Below are 17,716 nucleotides of genomic sequence, written 5' to 3' on the forward strand. Positions count from 1 at the left end.
TATTTAGGTTCCACAGAAAAACTCTCAGCTTTCTCAAGATCTTGTTTAAGACTCAGAGTTTTGGTCCGAGGCGGAAAGAAACGTGTGAATTCTGTTTTAAGGTGGATTTCGACTGCACCCTCCTTCATCACAGTGAAACATGAAATCAGTCGTGTCGACAAAATGGACAGTGTTGCTCACGACGACCGCTGCTGTTGAGTGAAAACATCATCTGTGTTAATATCAAACGGCAACTTTTCAAGTTGAGATTTTTTAAGGTGCGATTTAAAGGGTTCGGTGATCCCTAAAGGTTGTTTTTTTCCTCAAAACCGTGAACGAACGTGGGATCAATACGGAACAACGTTACAAAAAAAAAAAAAACAACCGCTAAAAGAAACAAAGTCACAAGGTTTTTGCCTGTTAATAACACACAGTGTCCAAGACTGACAGATCATTTAAGACTGAAAACCACCTCCGCTAAAGGCAACAGTCGGCTCCATTTAACGGTGCCGCCGCTCGAATACCCAGAGCCAATTAAAAGGTGTGAGATGCCTCCATCAGTCCGGCTGTTTTCCATGTCGCTGTCAAATTGGTCAGTGGGGAAGACATCAGCCCCCCAAACCACATCCTAAATTAATCGCTCTCCGAGATAATCACATAACCGACAATTAACTCCATTTCCCATTTAATATCTCACCCACCCACCCATCAACCCCATAGTACGACTACGCACACACACACACATATGGCACGTCTACACACCGGTCTCATTACACAGACAGACGCTGATTCCCAGCAGGCACGACGCACGTATGAAATATGTGTTAGTTAGAGCTAAGTCACAAGCTTTAAGTTCACAACAGTGATGCTTACACCTTTTTTTTTTTTCTTTTTTTTTACCTCTGACAGGGGTGTGGGGGGATTTTTGGTGATTTGTACACAAACACTAAACACTGAAAGTGACATCATTAATGTGAAAAGTAGAAAAAAAAAAACAAGCTGCGTGAAGCAGACGAGAGCGTTTTTTTTTGTTTGTTTTTTTGCCTCCCAGGTTGAAGGAAAAGAGCTTCATTTCAAAAACACAAGAAAAGAAATTATTCGAAATGATCATTAAGTCTCGTTTTGGTAAATTATTCCTGATGTTAAAGTTAAAGCACATAATGGATTCCTGAAACGATGCTCTCAAATGATCACGAATTTTAGAAAAAATATCAGATTTCATGTGAAAAAAAAGGTCCTTTTCATGTATTTCTGTAATGAAAGCCTTCGAGTTCTCAGAGTCGTTCGACACCCAGCCTCTGTTTCATCAGACGAGCCTCCCTTTGACCCACAAAGCCTCTTACGCAGACAAAAGCAGCCGGCTCCTCATCTCAAAATGTAAAAACCCCACTGGAAGGGGAATCTTGCTTTCAGGCAGAAATTGCACATTATTATCAAATTGCACCTTCAAAACAGAAATTGCACTCATTACTGTACCCTGGACACTGCAGGCATTTCCTCCCCCCCCTCCCCTCCATCCTCTACACCCCGCTCAACTTCCTCTGTCATGACGAGCCACTGATTCTGGATCAGCTGCAGCCTGTTGGCACTGTGTGGTTGGCACTGAGGGGGGATGTTCCCGCTGATCTGTGATCAGACTAACGGCACTGAGTGAAAGAAAAACAACAAAAAGATACTGTTCACATTTACTTCAGCCAAGATCGACTTCCTGAAATTAACTTATAGTAAACAATCTGTATTTAAATACTAGAGCACCACTAAAAGGTCAGATGTCAGAGCAAATGCGCCTTTTTAACAGGAGAGCACAACCCAGTAAAGCACTGATCTGGACGTTTGTAGGTTAAAATGTATTTCAAAGTTAAAACTGGGCGAAATATGGTTGAAAAGAAAGTTTGGAAAGGTTTGATCCCTTTATTATTTTTATCAAGTCCTGTTGGAATAACTATTTTGTAATAAAGGTCCCATATTATGCTCATTTTCAGGTTCATACTTTTATTTTGTGTACTAGAAAATGTTTTCGTGTTCAAAAACCACCATTACTTTTGCTGCAGCATCTATTTTCACCCTCCGTCTGAACGCTCTGTCTCTTTAAGGGCCCAGTCCACTCTGATTGGTCAGCTCTCACAGGCTTGAGCACAGGCTGCATCAGCTGACGGCTCGTTTAAAGGCACAGATTCTCTACATGGGCCGTGTGCATTGTTTTGATACCTCGCAGTATTTTTATAGCACCTAGACCTGCTTTATAATCGGGACGGACAGGAAATCTCACATTCTACAATACAGGACCTTTAATTATGAGGAAAACACAAGCAAGCAAGCGTTTAGTTTAGTTTTTAAGCAGCTGGTGATTGCTCAATTTTATTATTCATCAATCAATTAATATTTGAAATTGTATTTGACATATTTGATGCTTTCCTGTGGTCAAATTTTTAGTTTTTGCATGCTCAGCTGACAAAAAAAATAATTATATGGCTCAAAATCACAAATTATTACTTTCCCCTCAAAGCGTTTTAGAGTCTGTGCAGCCGGAGACACACCCTCTGACCTTAGACCTGAAATTCAGATCGGGAAAATTAAGAGTTAATTGGAATTAATTAATTGAAGGTACCAATTCCACACTTCGTTCGTTATAATTAGTACCGAATGACACAGTTCCTCCTGTGAAGAGAGATTATTGGGAAGTCAAGATGTCGACTTGTTTTATTTAATCAGAAAGTTTCATCACTTCAGTTTCAGCAGTCAGAATCTTTTCAACCACATCATATCAACGGCTTAAGCTTATTAACTTTATTATATGCGTGTTGAGTTTTGCAGAAAAGTAACTTGCTAATGATAAAAGTGTGGAAGAAGGAGAGGAGAAGCTGTTATTTCAACGTGTCAGACATGTTTCTCTTCTCCTGCAGCTCATCTCATTTTCAGGTTGTTTGTTAAGATTAATTAGGCGGCCACTAAAAAAAGTTCTTCCTTCTCCGGCAGTGAAAGATAATTACACATCTAAATTGCTTCCTCGAGTTTTAGTAGTTCAGAACTTTGATTGCTTTCAATAGTTGAAAAAAAAACTGAACCTAATTAGTATCAATAAGTGATTCAATCAGGGATTTAATACAGATTTAATATAAAGATTCAAAATCTTTTCAACTACTCTACCATATTCAGCCCAGTTTTAAAAACCAGTCGTCTGGAAGTTGTTTGACATGAAAATCAACAAATCAAAAGTTTACTGGAAAACAACAAATACGCACTTTTGAATCCAGAGTCGTGTTTTGTCAGGTTCTCTGAGCCTGAAGCAGATTTAGCACCAGTGTGTCGACTGAACAGAGAATCTTTGTTTGGCTCGGCTGATCCTGAATCAGTGGCTTCTGATCAGATGTGGAAAAAAAGAGAATTAAATATACGACGAACACATATCGGCTGATTTGTACTCCAGAGAATACCGAACGTATGAGACATAAAATAAGAAAGTACAAAACCTAAATCTTAAAAAACTGGAGATGAACGTCTTGGTGAATAACACAACCAGCTGTTCAAACCAAGAGGATGACGGTGGGAGGAGGACGATCCTGGTACTGGGGCACTGTGGGTGATGGAGTCCGGGGGGTCACATGGCCAGAGCTCGGGCCTTGGCGGCCGCCGCCTCCGCTCTCTGCACGGCTCCCTGGCTGTTCTCCCTCCTCATCAGCTGGTTGGTCTCAAACAGGCCCTCGTGGCTGCTGCCGCCGCCGCCGGGGCCGCCGTCCGAAAACGTCAGCACTCCTGGATCAGACAAGACTCCTCGTGACATATTTCATCGAAGCAAACAGGAGCGACATGCAGCTTTTTTACAACTACTGAATCTTTAGAAAAATGTAGAAATTTTGAGGGATAAGTCCTTGTTTTGGCTGCTTTGGATGAATTTCTCAGAAGTTTTTTACTAAAAAGGAAACTGAACTTTTCCCAGCTGCTCTTTGAACTCTCTCTCCATCCTTTGTTAAGTCCCTTATTTGAGAATATCTGGTTTAATATTAGCTAAACTGAGACTCATTAATCTTCTGTCGTCAGTTTGAGTACTTGTTCTCTTCATACAATGGGTTATAGTTAACTGTTACCTGAACTTGGGTTAATTTTTAACATAGAGAAACATGAAGGGAACGAAGCCCATCCTTTTAAAAACACCACTCTGCTGTCAGATCTCAGGGAACAGAAGGAATCTTTGTGTTGCACCTTTTATTTTTACAAGCACAAAAATGAGGCAGTTGTCACTGCGACACATTGTTCCACCGCGGCCACGCGGCTGCCTTCAAATAAAAACGTGTTGATTGCCTCCAGAGACGCTGAGCCGCAGACACACAGCGGGCTTCCAAACAGACAATTAACATGTTTCACAGTTGAATATAATCAAAAAAGGATTTAAAATGTTTGGTATCAGAACAAAGAACATAATAATCACACTGCGACGACGCGAGACGCGAAGTGCAGCGAGAAACTCAAAGGTCGTCAAACTGAGATATAAAAAAACACAAACCTTGAGAAATGTTCTTTTCTGATGCACCATCCTTTTGTAACAAGACTCTGAAAGGCTATAATTGTTTTTACCTTCACTAACAGGATGAAAATTAAAGGAAAAGTTCACCCATAAATGAAAATTCAGACATCATCTCCTCCTCACATGCTGAGGGAAAGTCGGGTAAGTTTCATAGTCCACAAAACATTTCTGGAGCTTTTACAGCAAAACAGCGTCGAAGCTCCTCAACAGCTGAAGTAGCCGGAGACTGACTGACTGACTGACTTTTTTCTTTCACAATGGTTTGATATCAAATAATACCAGAGCCCTGCATATTCCATCCAATCCACATTGAACCCTGAGCTGTGAGGTCACAGGTTTTTATGATCTTCAGACCTTCGCATTCAAAAGCAGCGCAGAGTAATTAAAATGGGAACATTCTGGTTCATTTGCTTTCGTTTTTGAGGACAATGAGTCGAGTGGTCTCACCGTAGCCGTCCACACAGCCGCCTTTAAATTCGCCCTCGAATCTCATCCCGTCGAAGCGAGTGAAGACACCGACGCCTTGAAATTTGCCCTGAACAAATTCACCTTCGTACCTGAAAAGACAAAGGACGTCCAACACATTGATGAAGTTTTCAAAAGCGTGAGGAATGCTTTTAATGCTGTCAGTAAAAACTGAGGCTCGGCTGCTGCACTGTAGAAATATTGGCCTTGAATGTTGGAATTTCAGGTATGAAAATGGGAAAAAAAAGCATAAACTATTTGTGCTTGGTGTTAAAAATGTACTGTAGAAACAAAACTTACCTGAAACCTTTAACAGGCAGACAGGCACCATGAATATGCAGCACAGCTGTCAGTTTTGGGGGAATCTAAAAAAGCATTTCTTGTTGCTCTCTTTCAGTTTATTAAACTCTAATCATTAGACACACAGAAGGTGATTAACGCTGCATTTCTTAGCGCTTCTCGCACAACGTGCCAGTTTAGAAACTAGATTAGAGTTGACAGAAACAATGCAGAGCAGGAGCTTCAATCTGCGTACAGATAACACAACCTTACAGCTTGAAGTTGTGCAGTACGTGAAGCAAAGTCTGATTTTCCGTGCGGGAGATGTGCCGACCCTTCTCCTTATGTTGCTAGCATCCGAATACGCTGCATAAAACATGTCAGCTGACGAGGTATAAAGAGCGAGACAGGGTGGACACTGGGTCTGATGGATGGGTAAAACTAACACGTCCTCCAGTTCGGTTGTAAGTTTCCTAAACCTAACCAAACTGTGACCGTTACATTTTCAGTGAACTGAGCCGCTGTGACGTCACCCAGAGCCAGAACGAAGATCTAGGTGGGCGGTACCGGCCGTCGCCATCTTGGCAGCACCCGACCCTTCCTAACTCCCCGGCTAATCAAAAATGGGCAATGAGGTGGAGTTTAAGCGAACTTAAAAAAAGAAAACAGAAAAACAACAAACTCTGTGTTCTCCTCGACTCCAGCGACCAAATGTTTAAACCATCCGTACACAGATTATAAATAGAGGCAGAGAACTGGTACACATCTTTCTTTTCAGCCTGATTACAGTGATGTTGTTCACTTCACTACATGGTGTCAGGATTACATCTAGAGTTTATAAACCCTTCACTATGTTTACAGTGATGTGCGAGTTGTTCACCTTGTTTTTAATATGTTTGTCAGTGTGTGTTATGATAATTATAATGACAATGATCCTTATGTAAATAAACAAAATACATGATCTTTATATATGTAAATAAAGATTATTTTATAATTGGGGAGTATGAATCCTTCAGGTGTCTAGATGTCTACATCAGCCCTCCAAAGCCTGTGACTCTGAGCTCACAGCGTTCACAACTTCTGTCACTTCCTGCCGTTTCACTTGCTTCATTTTGTTGCTAAAGCCAGAACTGAAGCATCCAAATAAAACTCTTTTGTCTGTCAGTTTGATCGATCATGACTTCAAGTTCACGCTCAGTAAGATTACGCTTCCTGTTCTTCAACCGCGTCTTCGCTTCTAACATTTCTCCTGTTTCTCCCCCGCATGTTTCCTGTTTTGATCGTACACAGATATTTGCATTAAAAAATTATCCAAAAGGCTTCTCAAAACATGGCCAAGAGCTCGAGATCACGTGACTGGACTCAGCTGAGCCTTAACGAACTTCACACGAGTGAATTATATAAAAAATTCCCAACACAGGCGATACAGAATCGGACAGTATCCCACTAATAAAGCTGCTTTATTTACAAGCAGGAAGCAGGTTTGTATTTTATTCATTAATGGCATTATTCAGAGCTTTCAGCTTTCAGAGTTTTGCAGAAGTTTTTAGCTGGAATAGTTTAATTCAGAGGGCAGGACCTCATCCTCTTTTAAACACATAGCATGAATAAACTGGGCATCATTTCAATGTCACACAGCTGCACACTGACACAACACTGAACCGCAGGAGGGCAGACGACTCAAACATCGACAGGAAGATAAAGAAAGCACTTTCCTGTGTCATGGGTTTAATTAATATTAATAACTAATTATTAACTGAAAGAGAAATTGATTTGGCAGCCGGTGACATTCGCCTTCATTTGACTTTTAGTCCCAGAGATAAAATGAAGTTTGATTGATGCTCAAACATCAACAGTTCAACAGCAGATTCTTTATTCTTTATTTTCTCAAATGACACTTCAGCTGCAGTTAATTGTAGCTGCTGTGGATCAAAGCAGCTGAAGGAGCACAACACTAATTTTTCAGAGCCTCCTTTCAGGTCGATTTGATCCTCAAAGGACAGATTTTCTGCTTTATATTTATTAAAAACCTTAAAAAACATGTTTCCAAAAGCCCCTTGAGGGAATGAATCAACTGTTCTTCTCAACAGCTGGCCTTGAACAGGAAACACTTTTTGTTTCTTAAACATCCTCAGCTCGTACTTGAACATCTCACCTCCCGCTAAACAGAAAAGAGCGGATTAAAAACTTTTGAAGAAGCATGAATCCAAACTATTTTCTGTATCCGTTTGGGTCACGGAGCCACGTCCTTTAATTAAATTCTTTTCTGATCGATAAACAAAGAAAAAGCAGCAGATGTTTCCGTCTGTTCTGGACTCAGCGTACTTAAAGATTTTTTAGACGAAAGGATTTCTTTAACAACAAAATATCTGCAGATCTACACGTGACCTTCTCAACCAAACTGTACACTTTTACCAGCATTAAGCATTATTTTAGCTCCATATATCGTTATATATGTTTTTTTTTACCATCTTAATTTTACAGACTGAACAATTGATTGATTATTTTAATTATTGGATTATTTTTATGATTAATCTGTGGTTCAAGTCCTACAGTACACCGTGGTCAGGGGTTTTCAACTGTTATCATGTGCATGAAGACGAAACCTTTCGATGGAAGGAAAATAAAGTGAAAAAACGCCCCAAAATGTCTGGTTTCATCTCATCAAGGGACAGGATGAGCATATTTTCTTGTGAAATATCACTTGAAACTGATTATCATTTTTTTTTTTGGACTAGTTAACAAAAGAATATGTTTTAAGACAACCCCAAGTAATGACGGGTATTTTTTTTTCACTGTTTCTTTAAACAATTAACCAGTTCAACAAACAATACAATCGGCTCAAGAAATTAAAAAATCAGCCACTGTAACTACTGTTAGGTGAAGCTTTGGAATCATTGTTAAATGAGTGATTTTATTTTGAAAAATGTCAAAGGTCAGGTAAACAGGAAGTGAAGCACACAGACCTGGAGCCATCGGGGAAGACCAGCACCCCACAGCCGTTGAAGAGGCCGTTCTCAAACTGTCCGGTGTAGCACGTCCCGTCGCTGAAGGTCAGCTGACCCAGGCCATGACGCAGACCTGCAGCAGCAAACACACACACACACACACACACACACACACACACACACACACACACACACACACACACACACGCACGCACACAGTGTGTTCAGTTTATTTAAAAACAAAACATGGGCCAGATGGATAAAAAAAAGCAGAAACAACAGCAGGTGATGTTACGACAGTTTGTCATCGGATCCCAAAAATGCTGTTATTGGCAAAAACTCATCTAAGAGTCCGAAGACAGAACCTTTGCACCATCAGGAGGTTCTGGAGGTCAGGACACATCAACAACACATCAATTTTCATTTATTTTTCCCTCACGAATCACAACGAGCAGTCGGCAGCGCTGATGGAAACTCAGGACTCACGTGTGGCAGCGAAATGAAACTAAGTAGTTCTGAAGTACCGAAACCTGAATGGAGCCTTGGTTACATTATATTATCAATGATATGTCGTCTTTTTCAGACAAAGCTCCAGACCATGTTTGTCTCCTCAAGGATATGTGATACAATTGGACAAATAAGTGTATTGCATTGTCTTCAAGAACCTCTTCTACGGATGATGTTTGTGACCAGAACATAAACAATCAGACAATCAATCAAGCATTGCTCAGATATTGTTCTTTTACTGTTGTAATTTTTCTATATTAGAAGGGACAAGGTTCAGGGTCAATGTATTTATCTGTTTTATAAAATGGACTGTGAGCGGGTGAGTTGAGGAAAAGAAGCTGCCTCGTAGTCTGGTGGTACAGCAGCGGATACTTCTGTATCTCTTGCCAGATGGCAGCGGGATGAACGGACTGTGGCTGGGTCCGGCGTTGTCTTTTAGTATCTTTTGGGTTGTCGCTAACGCTCTGTAGATGGTACCAGTGACGTCCTGGGCGGTTTTAATCACCCGCTGATGAACCTTCCTGTCCTGAGCCATGTACGAACCAACGCCAGTCTGTGATGTTTCCAGTCGGGATGCTTTTTTATCACTCCTCGGTAAAAGTTAACCAAATATTCTACTTCTCTAAAGGAAGAAATGCAAAGACAACATCAGGAATCAGTTTTGCAGTCGTGCTGCTTCTTCTTATTTTGACTTTTTTTCAAACATTGTGCAACTTGAGTGTAGTTCTGAGTATTTATGATAAATTTATTAGAATCCCAGTGTAAAATACGAGATACAACTCAACACAGCGTCGCCTATTCTTCTGATTTCAAACCACCCAGCTTCTGAATGTAACTGTTTTTAACTGCGTGCTGTCCTGTACGGTTGTCTTGCCGTTTATCTTTTATGCACCTCTGTTTTATTTGTGTTTGTTTGCAGTTTCTTATCATTTTCAAGCACTTTTTTTCTGTTTTATTTGTATTCTGTCATATTGTTTCTCATCTGTTATAACTTGCTCTGTGATTATGTTCGTTGTTTCTGTTTGCTCTCACATTTTTGCACCCGTGGCTTTTTTATTTATGCTCTCGACATCGTTGAACATGAAGGCTTGCCCTCAGTGATTTTTTTGAGATTTAAATAAAGATTGAATGAATGAATTCCTCAATGACACCAACTAGGAACTGAGAGTCTACAGTCAGTTTCTGAAATAAAATGCAAACTGCGATCCATCAGTTCAGAAGCACCGTTGATTCTGTCCATGAAAACATAACACTGTGTTCATTCCATTTTATGTATGTTATTACTTTTGAGCAACGTTGGCAAACTCTTTGGCACGAATCCTAGAAAAAACAAAAAAGGATCAAACTGGAACCATGACAAAAAAGCCAAAACGTGAAATGAAAAATTAAAGTTTTTTTATTTGTCATTCTACAGCACAGGGTTGTACAATGAAATGCAATTTGTAGTCCCTTTATGCTACACAAGAAACACTACTTTTTAATGGAGGAGTGTTGAGGATGAGTTAACGAGTCTCACAGCCTGAGGAGTGAAGCTGCTCTGTAGTCTGGTGGTACGGCAGCAGATACTTCTGTATCTTTTGCCAGATGGCAGCAGGGTGAACAGTGGATGGGTGTTGTCTCTTAGTATCCTTTGCAAGATGCTCAAAGTTTTAATTACTGTCGAATAAAACAATAATAAACTGCTTACAAACATGTTGAGGCTGCTTGTCAGCTTGATTGACAGGGCTGTCAGCCTACCTCAGTCAGCTGGGAGGGTTAATGCAGGCTCATCCCGCCTCAGCCTCGCCCTGAAGCACAAATTTGGATTTTCTCGCCTGAGACAGTTGAGGAACTAAAGCGCTAAACCCAAACCACAGGCTCACAGATGTCTGTGATATCACTCACAGATTTCCATGCAGGTTTAATCTCAGCATGAGTAACACATTCAATATTTTAAGAACATTACTGGAAGCTGTGAGGAGGAGTTTTTTTGTGGTTTTGTGCAAAAGATTTTTTTGCAAGTATCATTATGTTAACACTTTAATTTGGAGGTAACAGTTGTAATTGCTGCTCTCTTTTACTTTACGCCTCCTAAAACGTTCCCATGGAGGTGAGACCTAATTTTCCCTCTAATTCTGTGACTAATGTTGAGGATAGGGAGGATGGCAGTGGGAAGTAGACAGGCAGGGAAAGAAGTGAGCATTTCATCTTGCCAACTTCTATTAGCAGGCCCAGTGGGAATTAGGAGAATAACTGGATGTGAGGCGCAGTTGGACACGGGCTGAGGAGGTCCTGGGTTCCTCGTGGCAGCTGTAAGCGAGGAATAGGATTTACTGTGAGCTTGCCAAGTGGCATAAAACCGATGGAGAGGAGAGAAGAGGGGAAGATCTGGTGGTGGGGGGGGAGACCCTCGCAGCGGATTGGGATTTACAAGGAACGGGGGGGAGGACCGCTCGGCAGGGGGTGAGGCAAGGGTGAGCCTAGCGAGCGCTGTCCCTTGCTCCCAGCTAATGGCAAAGTAAATTAGGCAGTCCATCTGTCAGGGCTGCTTAAAGTGCTGCTCTCTGCCTAATCTCAGCAGGGTTTTCACGGGAGATTTGGAGAAGAGATTTGGCAGAATCTAAATCTGGAGCTGTGCATTCCATTTTCAAAGTCTTCTTTCCATTCTGCATCCATATGTGCAGATGTGTTTGTGTGTGTGTGTGCACAAGCAGGCCTCGATTAAGTGTATATATGGTTAAAGAAGAGGGCCAACAGGGGCTTATATCCTACCCTTCATCCTGACAAGCAAAGTGAGAGCCCGAGGAGAGAATTTCACGGACTGGCCCGCTGAAAAATGACAATCTGTGGTGTGTCAAAGAGGCAGCTGTCGTCTGGCTACAAACGCCGAGAAGGAGCGTCTCCCATCAGGGATAAGGGGAGCAACAAAGTATGAATGGCGTTATTGAATCTAATGAAATCAAGTGACAAAAGTGTAAGCACTTTACAGACCGCTGGGAAGCTAACTTCTTCTCTGAAGGGACAGATTATCAGTGGACGGCTGCAGCAAGGGACAGTTATTTCCTCTCCGTCTCTTTGGATTTGATCCCTCCAGACAGACTCTAATCTGTCGTTCAGCTCCTTTGTAACGCCTCCCTCCAATCTCGGGTCGGGTCACGGTCTCTGCTAATTACGGTTTAGCTGAATTTGTCCGGCTTTTATGTCAATCAATAGCGGTAATGCATCGATGTTAAATGACTGCATGGGCGAAGTACAGTAGTAAATGCTTTCTGGCTGTGCCTCGGCTGTTGTGGATGTACCCACCCTACTTCCTGTAACCCGATAGCCCCCGGGGCCTGTCTTCAACCAGCGCTCTGCTGAATTATTCATGTGACACCACAGACCTCTGTCCGACACACACCTTCATGTTTGTGTGCAAACAGTGACTTCGTATGCATGGACGCAGCGATGCGACACGCATCAATCTGTGTCCATGACATCACCTCCCAACACACAAACACACACAAAATGTGAACACACATATTTCGGGCATGCAAAAAAAAAAAAGTGTGTCTCAGGGAAAAGGTGTGTGAAGTGCTGTAACATGTTTCCCCAGGAGGAGTTTAACTGTGTTTACACAGGCAGGGTGGAAGGTGGGGGGAGGTTGTTAATTAAAAAGCTATTAACAGCAGGTAAAAAAATAACCATTTACAAGTAAATGTGTGAAAAGGGAGCAATCTGAAAGGAAGTAACATCCAGATATGGTTAAACAAATCTCTCTAATGCCGGTGCGTTGTTGCACCGACATGAGCAGGATTCATGACGGTTTCAAGCATAAAGGAGGAGGATATCATGCAAATACATGTGATTACTGAGAAAGGTGAGGTTGTTCAAAGATAAGACACTAAACTTGCATTTGTTTAAGTGCTCTGGTGGGGAAGTTTGTATCATGAAACCTTGTGCATACGCGGTAGAAGCATAACCTGCGTGAAAAAGTTTTGTAGCAAAGTCGCCAAACTTTTTAGGCTTTTTAAAAAAAAAAAAAAAAAAGTTTGACTGTCGATTCTATACATGTAGAGGTGACCATTAAAGTTCTGGCTCTGTCCCCGTTCATTTAGATAGGACCATGGTCTTGTTAGCCCTACTGCCCGGGGGCGTTGCCAAGATGGCTGCCAGGTGCCAACAATGGCCTACAAAGGACTCTGGATATATTTTCCAAGGGTAGGGGAACTTTGGGAGTGGGGCTGAATATTTCTGAATGCTCTAATAGTCGCACCATTTTATTTCAGCCACAGAAATTTCATATTTCCATCTTGTTTTCTGAAGATGGGCAGACCGTCCATCAAAAATATCGTGTTTCAGTTGCCATAAACACGGCTGGAAAGGTCCCGAGGTCGCCTGCTTAAAAATATCCAGTGTCACGAATACAAACGCCGCATCCCAGTCTTGAACTGCGGCCGCCTGTTTGACAGCCTCATCACACGTTACTCCACCACCGTCCCCTCCACCTCAGTGTCAGTGTATAAACATGTATTGTGAACTAACATGTTTTGTGCAAATGTCAATATAGTACACAGCCTATGCCACGTCAAACTTGGACGTATCTGTGGTTTGACGAAAAGTTACCTGCTAACATTATATCCTGGCAACAAGGCTGCAAAGAATCAACACACTGCCAAGAAATCCTGGCTGTTCCCGACAGCCAACACAGAGCTGCATGAGCGTCATTAGTGGACTAATTTCTTCAGTTATCACTGAGAAATGCCTGTGCTAAAAAAACATACCATGCTGTGGACTAAAACCTGAGAGCGCATCACAGCCAAACCTGTTTGACAGTTTTTTTTTACAAACCGTGCAGACACCATATGTTTCTCCCCGCAGCTTCACGCTCGCTTGGGTGCCAAACTTTTGTTCTTTGTTTAACCTTGCCCTAAAGGTCGTCAAATTGTTTTTGTCAAACTGCAAATACGGGTTTAGGTGGTGTGATATCCTGGCTCAGCGAGCCTACTGTCACCAGATGGTCTCTGTGTGCATGTGTGTGTGCATCTTCCTGTATTACAGACTTCAGCTTGACACTCATTTCTGTTTTTTGCCAATTAGTTGCAATCTGTGTGAGAGCAGGTTGGTTAAAAAGCTAACTAGTTTCACTGTTGTGACTCCGGTTGAGCCTCCAGGCTGACAAATCCCTCCCGTCAGTCCTGAACAGCTGCTAGAGACACCTTTGTTTTAGCACGTATACCAAGTTTTATCATACGTCCTAACTTTCGTATTAAATCTTAATACTGTAGGCATCCTAACGTGGATTTCTGTCTGAAATCAGCCCTTCATTAAAACACCGTATGTTGTTTAAGGGACCGGTGATGCGTGAAATATGATCCAGAAAGTTTGAGTAACAGATTAATGTGTTTAAAGATTTATCAGACATAGATGCATTGCACAGCCACGGCAGCAAAAGTTTTATGGTCTACGTGCATGTGTGCAACACTGTTTACAAGCTGAAATCCATCTCAAACTAGTCCCATCATTATGGTATTGATAACATTGGTGTGTACATTCTCGAGCCTCGTTGATACACATGAGCTGCTCCCTTCAATTACAACGTAAAGGTGCTGTGTGGAGTTTTGTTGGGATCAAACAAAAGTTTTTGTGTCCGTACAGTGTTACTCGCCAAAAAGGTACAAAACATTTGCGTCTTTCTACTGCATAAACAGTGTTTGTGGAAGGGCCATCTCTCCAGCAGTAAGATACCTCTTTATTCCCTTTCCTTTAGTGTTACACTAGGTCTATAAAATTAATAGTCCACACCAACGGCAGCTCCTCTCTCCCACAGAAAACACTGCTCCTGAAGTGCCTGAAACACCTCGTCAGTGGTCTCGCCTTTAACTCTGTGACTTCTTGACATCACACTACGTCACCATGTCAGAATGACTGACCTCCCCCGGATATGGGAGACGAGGGCCTCATTGGGGTATCCAGACCTGTAATGGGAGCTTGAAAGGCGAGTTGGCCCGTACCATGGGGCGATGGGCCGCCGACACCACCCACAAGGCTCCATGTAGCTGTGAAGGAAAACTGCTGAACTTGACTAACGCTCTCTGTGTGGCTCAGTGGCAGCGCTCAGGGAAAGCCCTGCCCATATCTCTGCAAACTGTCACTGAGATCTGAGACTCAGTCAGAAAGCTCCAGATTCACTGTGACATGCTGTGGGGGTAAGAGCCTGAGGTGCTGTGACAAACTGTCATGATTCTGTGACGGCTGTGAGAATGTACTATCCTTTAATGATTCAACAAAATTTCAAAAAAATTCCCCCTTCTCTGTTCTCCCCACAAAATGTTACAGACTTATATCCATGTTTTGCAGCTTTTGTCCCACTAGCCATGTTTCCATCAATATATATGATGCACATTTTGAGGTAATCGCATGTAAAATCACCAAAATTATAGTTTTTATGTTTGCTTGATGGTTTGTTACACTGAACCATCTGGGAAATCGTTTGTGGAAACTTTTTTTTAGAAAAGGGCAGTCAAAAAAACTTAACTGGACAAACTATCTTGCTATAACTGGCTATCCCAGGCTAACTTCAACCAATCAGATCAACAGTAGCGGAGCGCTGCCACCACTGGAGCTAGTTGGTAAATCAATCTCTTGTCAAAGCCACTTGAGAGAGGAGCCTTCAGTGCTGCTCTTTGTTCTTCTTTCAATGAAATAAACCCTCCAGTTCTGATATAAACTGATGCTATAGCAGCTACGCTAACGTCTTGAGGAGCCGCCATTGTTGTTTTGAAACGACCAGTCGCTCGTCGCGCTGGTGGAGCGAATATTTAACTGACTCGACTGATCAGCTGTTTCCACTCCAAGAGAAGAAGAAGAAGAAGAAGAAGCTGTTCCTACTGTCGGGTAAGGGTTACAGAATAATTACAACTTGCCCGACAGGAAAAACATTCCTGAAGACCTCGCTCCATTTTTCTCTCGTAGTTTTGTTTTGTTTCTTCTTCTTTGAAGTTTATTTGGCGGTTGGCAAACTGTTTTTTTTTTTCCCTTGTCAGTACCTCTCCGTCTTCTCCTCTGTCTGTTACAGCCCTGCATGAATCTTTATTGTCTTGAGAATAGAAACAGTGCTGACTTCTTCACCACTCAGTGAGCTGAGAACACACTCAATGTGACCTCGGATCAAGAAACGCCTTCAGGCTGTACATGTCCTAACTGCTGTCTGTTAATGCAAATAAAGTCTGAGTACTGTGGTCGCCCTCAACTTCAATCTAGAGCCTCATTACATGAATCAAATACAAGTGTGATATTTACATGGACTGACTTACATGCATTGTTGTGTTAATGACATTAAAACATGGCATGCAAATGTGGCCAGTGATGGAGGATGGACAGGTGAGTGAGCAGGTCGGTCTTGCCTTCTTTCCATTCGCCGTGGTACTCCTCGCCATTGGAGTAGCTGAAGGAACCTCGTGTCAGGGTCATGGGTCCTGCTGGCACACAACAACAACAACACAGAAACCGTCATGTAAGACCTGGAGCTCCTCACCTGATGCTGTGACTTTCTGACACAGCTCAGAGTTCATCAGATGAAGTGTGGGTTAATTGCTAGTTTTTGAACGCTGCAGCCAGTTAATGCAGCACAGACACAGAAACAAACCACACACCACCAACAATCCCGTCTCCCAGCGAAGTCAAGACACAGTCAGTACGTTTCCATGCACACTTAAGTCGAGCTACGCTCCAAGCTGGAGAATCGATTGATTGATGGAAGTATGTCCGACTCCACCACGGTAGGTGGCGATGTGCACCGTTTCAGCTAGTTGCTACTGGACCTTCATCCGGTTGACCTATTACATCACATACCAAACAAGTTGTGAAGCGGCAAACGGGGAAAACATGGATGACTTTTCGGCGCTGTGCATTACGTAATGTATACTGTATTAATACCTTCGTCGTCGACTTCTTCTTTTGTTTTTCCTGCCTTCCTGCTACAGATTTATGCCATGGATGACTTCCGGGTCAATGCCCGGTGCAGGGACTGTGGTGCATGTGCAGAACGCCGGGGGCAAGTTCGGGTCCAATCAAATTTGGAAAGACTAGAAGAGCTGCAAGATTAAATTATTTTATTTCTATTCAAGTTAACAGGGAGCTAAACTGGAAGCTGGCTGGCTGGGTCGACGAGAGATCCGGGTAATTTTACAGCCGAGCAGTCGAGGCCATTTTGACTTCGAGACGCCACTTAGCGGCTTTCATAGGAATGAATGGGTCCAGATTTTAATACAACATCCTTGATTTTGATTACGTGCACCCATGCGAGACCTACCAACATGGCAAGTCTAAAGGCGGCAAAACTTTCCATATAAAACATCTGAAGCAGGTGATCTGGTGTGTGTTATAGACTACAGGTGTGTGATGCTGATCCCTCACCTGTTTGTGCTCCCAACATGACCCCCCTACAAAAAACAACACACTTATAGTTACAGCTGAGGTGTTTTTGTTCATTTATGTGTCTGTTCTCGTGGGATGAAAACATCCTCTTCTGTGTCCCGCCTGTGTTTTATTTCCAAATTCTTCAGTTTCACTCAAATACCTGATGATGAGCTGTGTTTACTGTTGTCCTCTGAGGGGGATCTCCTCTCTATTGTTTGCGCCTGAGCCTCGACAGGAGCATCACACACACGTTTAGGCTTCAGGAACGGAGGGCCTGCTCGTTATCAGGCTGAATTATCGCTCGGATGCCATCAGGCGCGCTGTCACCGTGCAGGAGGAGGAGGAGGAGGAGGAGGAGTGTGCATCCTCCATCTAATGTTGCCACAGTAACGGCGCCCAAATCCCTTTCATCCTGCCGGCATGACGCTGGCAGCCTCCGAAACACACACACACACGCACACCATCACACACACACACACGGTGAGCTGACGTGGAGAGAAACATAAAACGCTTTACCTGTTTTCACACACAGCAACTCGGTCCTTTGTCTCTACATCACTGAAAAACAACGCGGCAGCTGGAGGATTTCTGCTCCTCTCAGCGACTATTTAGCTTCTTTTCCTCCTCCACCGTTTAT

The 17,716-nt window shown here is 42.6% G+C and overlaps 1 protein-coding gene across 1 annotated transcript; it reads right to left on the reverse strand.

The window, feature by feature from the left end:
• Positions 1 to 3,529: 3,529 nt before the first annotated feature.
• On the reverse strand, positions 3,530 to 16,131 carry LOC141006222 (MORN repeat-containing protein 4-like). The gene is made up of 4 exons (XM_073478374.1): positions 16,065 to 16,131; positions 8,212 to 8,326; positions 4,949 to 5,058; positions 3,530 to 3,732 (listed from the first exon to the last, which is right to left on the reverse strand). The coding sequence occupies exons 1-4, from the start codon at positions 16,129 to 16,131 to the stop codon at positions 3,578 to 3,580; spliced, it is 447 nt and encodes a 148-aa protein (XP_073334475.1). The 3' UTR covers positions 3,530 to 3,577.
• Positions 16,132 to 17,716: the final 1,585 nt, after the last annotated feature.

The sequence above is a fragment of the Pagrus major genome, chromosome 1 (genome assembly GCF_040436345.1).
Source record: "Pagrus major chromosome 1, Pma_NU_1.0".
Taxonomy (NCBI): Eukaryota; Metazoa; Chordata; class Actinopteri; order Spariformes; family Sparidae; genus Pagrus; species Pagrus major.